The sequence below is a fragment of the Cucurbita pepo genome, chromosome 16 (assembly GCF_057944985.1).
Source record: "Cucurbita pepo subsp. pepo isolate OVF chromosome 16, ASM5794498v1, whole genome shotgun sequence".
Lineage (NCBI taxonomy): Eukaryota > Viridiplantae > Streptophyta > Magnoliopsida > Cucurbitales > Cucurbitaceae > Cucurbita > Cucurbita pepo.
This window is the reverse complement of record NC_141813.1, coordinates 12,030,684-12,042,129: the sequence shown is the minus strand read 5'-3', so window position 1 is coordinate 12,042,129 and position 11,446 is coordinate 12,030,684. Positions and strand designations below refer to the sequence as shown.

Genomic DNA, 11,446 nt, shown 5'->3' with positions numbered 1-11,446 from the left:
CACGGACTCACCCGAGTGTCGAAGACCACGGACTCACCCGAGTGTCGAAGACCACGGACTCACCAGGACTCACCAAAGTGCCGAAGACCACGGACTCACCCGAGTGCAAACACGAATGTCTTCATCCATGCAAATCAGACAAGAGCCCATTCATACAAAGATGAACAAGAGTGTATGACTTATTACCCTTCTTCAAAGGCCCATATTTGCTTGCCGAGTGCTTGACAATTTTCCTGTTCCCAAGTGACTTGGAGCGATCTTCAATGGACATGCTAGATCTTCCACCTAGCAAAATTCTTCGTTTATCCATTCATTGATAAAACTTGGTAAAACATGAAGGAAAAGGGCAGCTTACAAATACTCCAAATAATGGGGAATTGGGAAGATATATAACTATATAAATCTGGCAAGAAACCCAATTCGATCATGCAGCAAAGGCGGCTTTCTTTTACTTTACATAAAAATGAAATCAAGAAAGCCAATTCTTAACCCAGTTCGACAGAGTTTCAACGTTTCTAGCTACATCTTCAACAGTGTCACTCCTTAGAGCCACCACTATGTTCTCCTCATAGTTTTCCTTCGCTTCCTCGAGCAATATCTGAAAGATTTCGCATTCAATATTGTTTGAAAGCTTAGCTCCATCGTATCCCCTGCACCACAAACAGAATTCCACAAGCGTTTGAGAAGAGAGCCAAAATGGCGGAACAAAATACACAAACAGGAAGTCTTTAATTTCGTTACCTCTTCGTCAAGCGATCATACTAGATAGAGTTCTCGGTCTGGAGAACAACCACGCGATCAAACCACCGCTCAGGAAAAAAATCACAACCGTGATAATCCACAATGATTCCACCTTCGTCCATCAAATCCTCCAACTCATCGCAGACCTGAAAGTTTCAGTGCACCTGCAGGTTAGCATCGTCTTATATACAACGGAAAGACCATTAGAAAAAAAAAGAATGAAGTCTAAAACCACTCTCGATTCGCAATAGCTTACAAGACGATGAAATCAGCAGTTCATGCAAGGATTAAAGAAGCAAAAAACCTAACCAGATCTTCGTTGATTACATAGCACTGGAGTTCGTCATCCCAGCCATCGTGCAAACTCTTCTCCTTCACAAGGTTCCCAACGGAGACATGACGAAGTTGAGCGGCGTCTGCTAAAGCAGAGGACGTTGTTGTCTTGCCGGTTCCAGGAGTTCCGGTGATCAATATATTCGGTCTCTGCCTCTTCCGATCTTGCGCCATCGGAAATTTTCCCGCCTCCACTTTTTACTGTAATTTTCCGTTAACAGTGCGCTTGCTTTTCAGTTTTCTAGGGTTTGATCCTCCGAATTCTCTCATCCAATTAAAAAGTGCCACGTCGCCATAATATGTTTTACTTTTAAAAAATATTTTAATTAATTTGGGCTTGTAGCCCATAGCGAAGATGGCGATTGGGCCGCTCTCGGCCCATTTACTACCAAGAAGACATCTGCCCCCAGCTATTTTGTTCCAATATAGATTTAAAAAAAGTGTATTTTTTAAGCGAAAATACAAATATATATATTTAAATTTTAATTTCAAAAATACTTTTTAATTTTTCAATAAATATGGCCTTTTATAAAATTCTCAAAACTCTATTAGAGCCTAAAATAATATTTAATCAACAGAACATAGACCAAGACTCGAACGCAAGCTGATCGTTACTGGTCAATGCCAGAACGTAATTTCTATATAAATTTCTTAACGGTTTCTTTTATAATTGTCGTTACAAGAAGGTAACGATAATATTGCAACTTTTGAAATAATACGATATATCTATAGTAAAATAAATCACTAGCTTACATTAAATTGTAGCTTCAAACGGGAATAGTGGGAGTATGAACCATAACCTTGTATAAGATAGTCTTCGTTGGCATTTTTAGATGAATTACTCGGGTTTTCGAGTAGGGTCGAGGCTAGCATTTGCAGGGCAATCGGAAGCATATTGACAATGTCGACATTTCCATCGTTCTTCGGGAGGAGTACATTCGGGTTCTCGTTGTCCATGCCAGACCTGGAGTGAGGTCTCGAGTTGACTCTTGAGCCAACCATGATCATATGCAAATTCATCTTCACCAATAATAGATTGATCCTTTTGTGATTCATATCTGCACCATGACAATCAACCATATGATATCGGAACTCAGATGCTGAAACCGTTATTATAATGAAGCGCAAAGGTAGGCATCGTTCGAGCGAGAAAGAACTCGTGGCGAAGTACCTTAGTAAGAGTTGATTGTGAGTAGGAGGCAGCATGCTACAACAGTTTATGTAGTATCTCACTACATCATCAAGAGTCTGTACAAACAAGATCACTAGGTAAACTCGCAATCGTTATGTTACGTAAAATGTTTAAAAGAACTTTACATAAAGTTGGTGTAATAGCTCAAGTCCACCGCTAGCAGATATTGTTCGCTTTGGCCCGTTACGTATCACCGTCGGCCTCACGGTTTTTAAAACTAGTCTATTAGGGAGAGATTTTCACACCCTTATAAGGAATGTATTGCTCCTCTCTCCAACCGATGTGGGATCTCACAATCTACCCCCCGATTAGGGGCCAACGTCCTTATTGGCACACCGCCTAGTGTCTAACTTTAATACCATTTGTAACAGCCCAAGCCCATCGTTAGCAAATATTGTTTGCTTCGGTCCGTTACATATAGTCGTTAGCCTCGTAGGTTTTAAAATGCGTCTATTAGGGGGAAGTTCCCACACCCTTATAACGACTTCATTCTCTTCTCCAACCAATGTGGGATTTCACAATCCACCCCCCCTAGGGGCCTAGCGTCCTCAGTGGCACACAACCTAGTATCTGGCTCTAATACCATTTGTAACAGTCCAAGCCCACTGCTAGCAAATATTGTCCGCTTTGGCTTGTTACGTATCGCCGTCAGCCTCATGGTTATTAAAATGCATATACTAGAGAGAGGTTCCACACCCTTATAAGGAATGCTTTGTTTCCTCTCCAATCGACGTAGGATCTCACAATCCACCCCATTAAGGGCCCAACGTCCTCGCAGACACACCGCCTAGTATCTGGCTCTTGTACCATTTGTAAGAGCTCAAGCCCACCGCTAGCAGATATTGCCTACTTCGGCCCGTTATGTATTGCCGTCAACCTCATAGTTTTTAAAACACGTCTACTAAGGAGAGGTTCCCACACCCTAATAAGCAATGCTTCGTTCTCCTCTCCAACCGATATGGGATCTCACAATCCACCCCCTTAAGGGCCCAACGTCCTCACTGGCACACTGTCTAGTGTCGGGCTCTTGTAGCATTTGTAAGAGTTCAAGCTCACTGCTAGTAGATATTGTCCACTTTGGCCCATTACTTATCGCCGTCAGCCTCACAGTTTCTAAAACGCATCTACTAGGGAGAGGTTCCCACACCCTTATAAGGAATGCTTCATTCCCTTCTCCAACCGATGTGAGATCTCACAATCCACCCCCTTACGAGCTCAACATTCTCGTTGACACACCGCCTGGTGTTTAGCTCTAATACCATTTGTAACAGTCCAAGCCCACCACTAGCAGATATTGTCCGCTTTGACCCATTACATATCACCATCAACCTCACAGTTTCTAAAACGCATCTACTAGGGAGAGATTCCCACACCCTTACAAGGAATGCTCGTTCTCCTCTCCAACCGACGCCCATATCTCACCGTTAGTATCATTTCTTCATCATCATCATGATTATTACGAAAGAAAAAAGAAGAAGAAGTTAAAAGCTCTACCTTTGCAGTGAAACCAGACGAAGCAGTACTGTCGGCAATTTCCTCCGACAAGATGGAATGAGGATTCAAAGAAAAGAAATCAAAAAACTGTCTGGTAGAGAAGCCATCACAGATCAGACAGTCCAATAAGAACTTATAACACATTAATTGAAGCCTAGAAGAAGAACATAGACAGTTAAAGTCAGTATAGTTTCCAAGCAAGATATGAACAAAATAACAGTAAGTAATTACATACTTTCCATTTCTTTGTTGTGGTTCAGCAGGAATTGTATGTCGCATACGAGTTTTTGTGTCTATCAACATTGGAACTTTGCAGGTACCAATCTCCAACATTTGGATCTCATCAATCACACCAACCATCCATACACCTTCTACTAACCCCATTCTGATCCAATGCAAACATAACTTTAGTGAGATCGAGAGTAATGGAAGCTCGAGAGAGAAATAATCCTACTCGGTTTCTTTGTTTTGTTATCCACAAAATGTAAAGTTGGTGTAACAGCCCAAGCCCACCGCTAGCATATATTGTCCTCTTTGGGCTTTCTCTTTCGAGCTTCTTCTCAAGGTTTTTAAAACGCGTATGCTAGGGAGAGGTTTCCACACCCTTATAAAGAATGCTTCGTTCTCCTCCCCAGCTAATGTGGGATCTCACAATCCACCCCCTTTTGGGGCCCAACGTCCTCGTTGGCACTCGTTCCCTTCTCCAACTAATGTGGACCCTCAATCCACCCCATTCGAGACCCAGCGTCCTTGCTGGCACACCACCTCGTGTTCACCTCCCTCCGAGGCTCAGCCTCCTTGTTGACACACCACCCGGTGTCTGGCTTTGATACCATTTGTAACAGCCCAAGCCCACCGCTAGCAGATATTGTCCTCTTTGAGCTTTCCCTTTCGGGTTCCCCTCAAGGTTTTTAAAACGCGTTTGTTAGGAAGAGGTTTCTACACCTTTATAAAGAATGTTCCGTTTTCCTCCCAGCCGATGTAGAATCTCACATTCTCCTATTCATTCAGGGAATTGAACCAGGCAGTAGAGCTGCCAGATTTTCAACCTTAAAGTCCCTGAAGTGTAACAAAAATGTCCGACCACAGGCGTAACAGTTTATGAGTGTAACTAGAATGTCTGCTGATGGACAAACAATATTGATTGGGCAACCGGACACAAAAACGTGAGACTTACACAGGCAGTTCCCGAGTCAATCCTTCAAACAGTAGTTGGTTTACACCGAATGTAAAATTAAGAAGCTTCAAAGCCCAAATATCTTCGGCTGATTTCACCTGAACTTTGACTTTTTTTACAACCTACACGGATTCAAGTACAATACAGTTAAAACAGGTACTTGACACTAAATGCTATAGGCTTTTAGGCAGCTATCCATAGTGGAACTAACACAGAAAACTCAGTCCTAGCATGGTCAAATATGTGATAAATGGTTCAAGCATCACGTGGTTGCAAAAGCCATTTTCGGGGGGAGGGGGGCTAAGTGTAACAGCCCAAGTCCACCGCTAACAGATATTATCCACTTTGGCCCGTTACGTATCGTCATCAGCCTCACGGTTTTAAAACATGTCGACTAGAGACAGGTTTCCACACCCTTATAAGGAATGCTTCGTTCCCCTCTCCAACCGATGTGAGTTCTCACAATCCACCCCCTTGGGAGCCAACGTCCTTACTGGCACACCGCTTAGTGCTTGGAACTAATACCATTTGTAACAACTCAAGCCTATCGCTAACAAATATTGTCACTTTGGCTCATTACGTATCGCCGTCAATCTCACGGTTTTAAAACGTGTCGACTAGGGAGAGGTTTCCACACCCTTATAAGAAATGTTTCGTTTCCCTCTCCAACCGATGTGAGATCTCACAATCCACCCCTCTTGGGGGCCAACATCCTCACTGGGGCACACCGCTCAGTACTTGGCTCTGATACCATTTCTAACAACCCAAGTCCATCGCTAGCAGATATTGTCCACTTTGGCCCATTACGTATCGTCATCAGCCTCACAATTATAAAACGCATCGACTAGGGAGAGGTTCCCACACCCTTATAAGGAATACTTCGTTCCCCTCTCCAAACAATGTGAGATCTCACAATCCACCCCTCTCCAAACGATGTGAGATCTCACAATCCACCCCTCTTAGGAGCCAACGTCCTCACTAGCACACTGCTCAGTGCTTGACTCTAATACCATTTGTAACAACCAAAGCCCATTACTAGCAGATATCGTCCGCTTCGACTCGTTACGTATCACCGTCAACCTCACGATTTTAAAACGCACCTACTAGGGAGATGTTTCCACACCCTTTTAAGGAATGCTTCGTTCCCCTCTCCAACCGATGTGAGATCTCACAATCTACTTGGGAGCCAACGTTCTCACTGGCACACCACTCAATGCTTAGCTCTTATACCATTTGTAACAACCCAAGCCTAACATATCATCTGTTTTGGAACAGCTATACTAAAGAACATCCACAAATGAAATGTGCAATCTGAAGACTAGAAGTTTACCTCTGCTTCAAGCATGGCGTGGCGTGCAATACCTGCTTCCATAGCTTTGGTTTTCTTCCTAACTCCAGAAAGAAGACATAACTCCATCTGTTTTTCACACCATTCCTGCATATACCAAATCAGGACATAATCACATAAACAAACAAATTTAGTTCTTCAAAGTTCAATCTGATCAAATCAAATCAACATCTAAACAAGAAATTCATACCGTGCGAGTAATATCAGTGACGGCCAACCCCTTATTCCTTCTAAAACGTTGCAGAAGCGATTCATTGACTTTGATCTTCTTCTGGGTACTCGAAGATTTGCAGAGATCCTCGATATCTAGCTGGGAAGAAGGGAGGCCCCTTTTGGATAGAAGAGTAATAGAGTGAATAGACCTGGTGTTAAAGAGATTCTGAGACGAACAAGAAGGTGGATGAATGGCGGAGCTTGAAGATCGAGCAGTGGTGACGGCGGCGGCTAAGGCAGCTTCGATTAGGGCCATTTCCTCGTCGCTCACGATCTCAACCGGAATATTTGGGACGCCTTTGTGGGTATTGTCGTCGTCGTTAAATGGCGGTAACCCGGAACTTGAATCCGCCATTTTTGGTCGATCCAGTGAAATGAGTTGGGGGATCGTGGACAGGTTACCGTTGCAATCGCCATGTTGTTGGAGTTTTAAGGATTTAAAAGCTTCTTCGAAAAGACAGAAAGACAAAAGGCGGAAGATATTATTGAAGAACACAAATTTCCTTCGCGCTATTAATTTTAATAAAAATAACATTAAATAAAAATAAAAATAATTGCAGTGTAAGATTTCTAATGTCGTATTCGTTGAAATTTATTTTTATAAATATTTTTTTCAATATTTAATATTTCAACTAAAATATATTTTATTTATCATTATAATTACAGTAAGACATTGAAAAATATTATAACCTGACTGAAAGGAATATTTTTATTAACACTCAATATACCTCGATTTAGTTTCCATTAAAAATACTAAAAATGAATTTTTTTTTTGTTAAGAAAAAAACTAAAATGATTTAAATCAATAGCTAACATGAACTTAGACCCTTAAAATGAAAATAATAATAATAACAATTTATTGAAAAATTTGGATTGTTTCACCGTTGAAATTATTTAGGGTCGGGTCAACCTAATCAACTAAAAATAAAGTTACAATTCATCCTTATCCTATCTTGAAAATGAAAAATATTTAGCATTTATAACCGAAATTAGAGATGCATTGTAGCTTGTTTGATATTTTAAATTTTATGATTAACCAAGTGTGAATAAATGCAATTTTTTAAAATAGCTTTAAAAAGAGACCACTAAACTCAATTAAACTCATCAAGTAACCATATATGGAGAGGAAATTGAGTCGATTTAGCAACCGCACCTGCAAATAATAGGAGCACAAACTCAATTAAACTCATCCAGTAACCATATATGAAGAGGAAATTGAGTCGATTTAGCAACAACCGCACCTGCAAATAATAGGAGCACAAAGGAACAAATAATAAATTAACCATTAAGTTATTATTGAATATTTTAAATAAATCCCAAACTTGAAAGACCTAAAATCCCTAATCGAATACCTTGCTTGGGTCGATTGAACCAAAAACCTAAATCACCTGGCTCCAATTTTAGCCGAAGTCCAGCCTGTGACAAAATTTGTGAATAGCAACAAAAGAACGAACACATAAATGAAACAAATGGCAAGTGGTGTTTTTAGCTATCCAAGTGAGCGACTCTATCCTGGTCTGAATGTCCCTAAAACATCTCAACTGTGTCGAAATTAAAACCCGCCACCAAAACTCAGAAACTTGCATGATCGACACGCGTCTTCCTCAATCTTCTGAGCTTCGTCTTCATAAAGCCTCACCAACGCCACTCATTACCACAACCAGAAAATAACCCAGAAGCACCTTCGGCGAAGAGAGGAAGAAACAGAGAGCAAAGATGGGGAAGAAAGAAGCCCTTGTGATGCTGTTGATTATTGCTGTTCTGGGAAATGCGATTGGGATTAAGGAGGAAGCAGAAGCAGAAGAAGAAGAAGAATGGTGGAGAGAGGGAGAGGAAGAGAGGGAGTTTAGAAGTAAAGAACGGTTTCTGCTAGAGGATTCGAAGCGGGTGATAGAGACAGAAGCAGGAGAAATGAGGGTGATTAGAAGTCCGGCTTCAAGAATTCTTGACAGGCCCATGCATATCGGCTTCATCACCATGGAACCTAAGTCCCTGTTCGTCCCTCAGTATTTGGACTCCAGCTTGATTCTCTTTGTCCGCAGAGGTAATTGCAGTCTTCTTTCTCAACTCCTCCTTCTTGCTTACATGCATCCATAAGTCACCATTAAAGAACTCGAAAAGCACTCTATCACAATGAACCAATAAAAGTGATTTTCAATATTCAATAAGGCCATGCAAGTGCAGATATCGTCCTCCTTGAGTTTTTAAACGTATCCTGCTCCTTGAGTTTTTAAACGTATCCTGCCTGGGAGAGGTTTCCAACCATTATAAAGAATGCTTCATTTCTACTACTCTCTAATGGATGTGGGCTGGCACTTTGTTCCCATCTCCAATGGATGTGAGGTCCCCAATCCTGGGGATCAACATCTTTGGTGGCACACCGTCTTCGTGTCCACTCCCTTAAGGGCTCAGCCTCCTTATTGGCATATTGCCCGAGGTTTGGTGGCACGCCGTCTTCGTGTCCACTCCCTTGAGGGCTCAGCTTCGTTTCTACTCTCTACTGGATGTGGGCTGGCACTTTGTTCCTATCTCCAATTGATGTGAGGTCCCCAATCCTGGGTATCAACATCTTTGGTGGCACACCGTCTTCGTGTCCACTCCCTTAAGGGCTCAGCCTCCTTATTGGCATATTGCCCGAGGTTTGGTGGCACACCGTCTTCGTGTCCACTCCCTTAAGGGTTCAGCCTCCTTGTTGGCATATTGGCCGAGGTCGGGCTCTTATATCATTTGTAACGGTCCAAGTCCACCGCTAGGTTATATTGTCCTTTTTAGGTTCTTTTTTGTGCTTCTCTCTTAAGGTTTTTACCACGCGACTGATAGGGAGATGGTTTCATTCCAAAATCTGTATGGGCTCAGATATAAATTTGAGATATCACTCCCTCAAATTCCAGCTTTTGGGTCCCTCACTGAATAATCTTTTCAAGAAAAGGGATTCAAATACAGGACCCATGTAAATCTTTTTCACAATCTTGACATGCATTTAGTTTTTGGAAGCTAGAGTGTGAATGAAATGGGAAATTTTCAGACAATTGAAGGGAAGGGGAACTGTAATTGATTGCAGGGGAAGTGAAAGTGGGATTGATTTACAAAGACGAGTTAGCAGAGAGGAGGATGAAGGGCGGAGATGTGTACCGGATCCCAGCCGGTTCAGTATTTTACATGGTGAACGTAGGGGAAGGACAGAGACTTCAAATTATCTGCAGCATTGACAAATCTGAGAGCTTGAGTTATGGTACTTTCCAGGTAATTTCTCAGCTTGGTGATAATGGGGGTTGGAATGTGATCGGAATCCGGAATTAGTAATGAAATTTTGATTGTTTTTTTCTTACAATTGCAGTCCTTCTTCATCGGCGGAGGAACCTATCCGGTATCAGTTCTAGCAGGTTTCGACCAGGATACATTGGCTACAGCATTTAATGTAAGAAATTCGACTAAAATCCCTAATCTGCTTCTCTAATTTTGAAACATTATACTCACAGCGCTCTGCTTGTCGTTAACTATGGATTTTCACTCATCAATTTACTCCACAGGTTTCCTATACAGAATTGAGGAGGATTCTATCTAGGCAACGACAGGGTCCAATCGTTTACGTCTCGGATACTGAATCGCCGGGGGTTTGGAGTAAGTTTCTGCAGGTGAAAGATGGAGAAAAAGGAAATAAAATATCTAACATCAATGAAGATGGCGAAGAAGCAGAGAAGAATAAGCCATGGTCATGGAGGAATCTCATGAGTTCGATCTTTGGAAACGAAAATCGGGACAAAACAAAAAGAACAAGAACAGGAAAATCCCCCGATTCGTACAACCTCTACGACAAAACCCCAGACTTCAGCAACGCCTACGGATGGAGCGTTGCCCTAGACGAGCACGAGTATTCTCCTCTAGGTCACTCCGGAATCGGAGTTTATCTCGTCAATCTCACAGCGGTAAATCTAATCCACCGAATCCCTAATTGTCCTCTCAATTAATTTACGTACCTCCCTCGATGTTCGATTCAATACGAATGACCTCTATTACAGGGATCCATGATGGCGCCACACATAAATCCAACCGCGGCAGAGTACGCCATCGTCCTCAGAGGAACAGGCACAATACAAATCGTATATCCAAACGGAACCTCCGCCATGGACACAGAAGTAACCGAAGGGGACGTATTCTGGGTTCCAAGATACTTCCCCTTCTGCCAAATCGCATCGAGAACAGGTCCATTCGAGTTCTTCGGATTCACCACGTCATCGCGCAGGAATCGACCGCAGTTCTTGGCCGGTGCGAATTCGGTTTTCCACACCCTAAGAAGCCCGGCAGTGGCAACAGCATTCGACATAACAGAGGACGACCTCGACCGGTTGCTGAGCTTGCAGCACGAGGTGGTGATTCTGCCGTCAGCGGAGATTGCGCCGCCGCACAAGGAGGAGGAGAAGAGGAGGAGGAGAGAGGAAGGAAGGAGGGAGAGGGAGAGGGAAAGCGAAAGGGAAAGGGAAAGGGAAAGGGAAACGGAAGAAGAGTGGACGAGGCGATTAGGAGCGGTTTGATTAATGGAAAAATGGCGGGAAATAAAAATATAATTTCCATTGCTTTTTTTTTTTTTTTTTTTTTTTTTTTTTTTTAATTTCAGTTTCGTCTCCCTTTAGGGTTTGTTCATAAGCTTCCAGTCTGTTAATAAAAACTCGTTTACTTTTAATTTCTTATTTTTATTTTTATTTTTCTTTTAAAAAATACCTCTTTACTCTATAAATTGTTTTTATGAATTTTATTTTTAAATTCATTTACAATTTTAGAAATTAAATTAATTAAAAATATTAAAATGTTATGCTACTGACACGTGGCTTCCTTCCTCTAATAAATTTAATTTCCAATTTAATAATTTAACTATATTTATCAAAAGAAAACTCAATTTGGAAGTGAATATTTTATTATGTTATTTAAAAAAGTAAATAAACGAGAATTA

At 41.7% G+C, this 11,446-nt stretch overlaps 3 protein-coding genes across 4 annotated transcripts; 1 reads left to right on the top strand and 2 right to left on the bottom strand.

Annotated features, from left to right (window-relative positions):
• Positions 1–367: 367 nt before the first annotated feature.
• On the bottom strand, positions 368–1,318 carry LOC111776854 (adenylate kinase isoenzyme 6 homolog). Its single transcript, XM_023656249.2, is given in 3 exon segments — positions 368–650; positions 742–887; positions 1,051–1,318. Coding segments are annotated over 3 exon segments (525 nt in total). The 5' UTR covers positions 1,249–1,318; the 3' UTR covers positions 368–469.
• Positions 1,319–1,667: 349 nt separating this feature from the next.
• LOC111776825 (exonuclease V-like protein) lies at positions 1,668–9,564 on the bottom strand. 2 transcript variants are annotated; one of them, XM_087118635.1, is made up of 9 exons: positions 7,851–9,564; positions 7,652–7,739; positions 6,476–6,945; positions 6,268–6,372; positions 4,938–5,059; positions 3,996–4,145; positions 3,761–3,914; positions 2,246–2,322; positions 1,668–2,132 (listed from the first exon to the last, which is right to left on the bottom strand). In XM_087118635.1, exons 2-9 carry the CDS (start codon positions 7,686–7,688, stop codon positions 1,913–1,915), a joined length of 1,335 nt encoding a protein of 444 aa, XP_086974761.1. In that variant the 5' UTR covers positions 7,689–7,739; positions 7,851–9,564; the 3' UTR covers positions 1,668–1,912. The 2 variants fall into 2 exon arrangements, with proteins under 2 accessions (XP_086974761.1, XP_086974762.1); XM_087118636.1 differs by having other exon boundaries at positions 6,476–6,942.
• On the top strand, positions 8,200–11,179 carry LOC111776816 (RmlC-like cupins superfamily protein). Its single transcript, XM_023656195.2, has 5 exons — positions 8,200–8,542; positions 9,560–9,741; positions 9,836–9,916; positions 10,029–10,424; positions 10,518–11,179. The coding sequence occupies exons 1-5, from the start codon at positions 8,215–8,217 to the stop codon at positions 11,028–11,030; spliced, it is 1,500 nt and encodes a 499-aa protein (XP_023511963.2). The 5' UTR covers positions 8,200–8,214; the 3' UTR covers positions 11,031–11,179.
• The last annotated feature ends 267 nt before the right edge of the window (positions 11,180–11,446 follow it).

Coding starts and splice junctions, on each gene's coding strand:
- LOC111776825 (XM_087118635.1), bottom strand. CDS start 7,688: ATGAGTTTAATTGAGTTTGTGCTCCTATTATTTGCAG. Junction 6,373..6,475: donor TCACTGATATTACTCGCACG/GTATGAATTTCT, acceptor TGGTATATGCAG/GAATGGTGTGAAAAACAGAT. Junction 3,915..3,995: donor CCACAACAAAGAAATGGAAA/GTATGTAATTAC, acceptor TTCTTCTTCTAG/GCTTCAATTAATGTGTTATA.
- LOC111776816 (XM_023656195.2), top strand. CDS start 8,215: ATGGGGAAGAAAGAAGCCCTTGTGATGCTGTTGATTATTGCTGTTCTG. Junction 9,742..9,835: donor TGAGTTATGGTACTTTCCAG/GTAATTTCTCAG, acceptor TTACAATTGCAG/TCCTTCTTCATCGGCGGAGG. Junction 9,917..10,028: donor CATTGGCTACAGCATTTAAT/GTAAGAAATTCG, acceptor TTTACTCCACAG/GTTTCCTATACAGAATTGAG.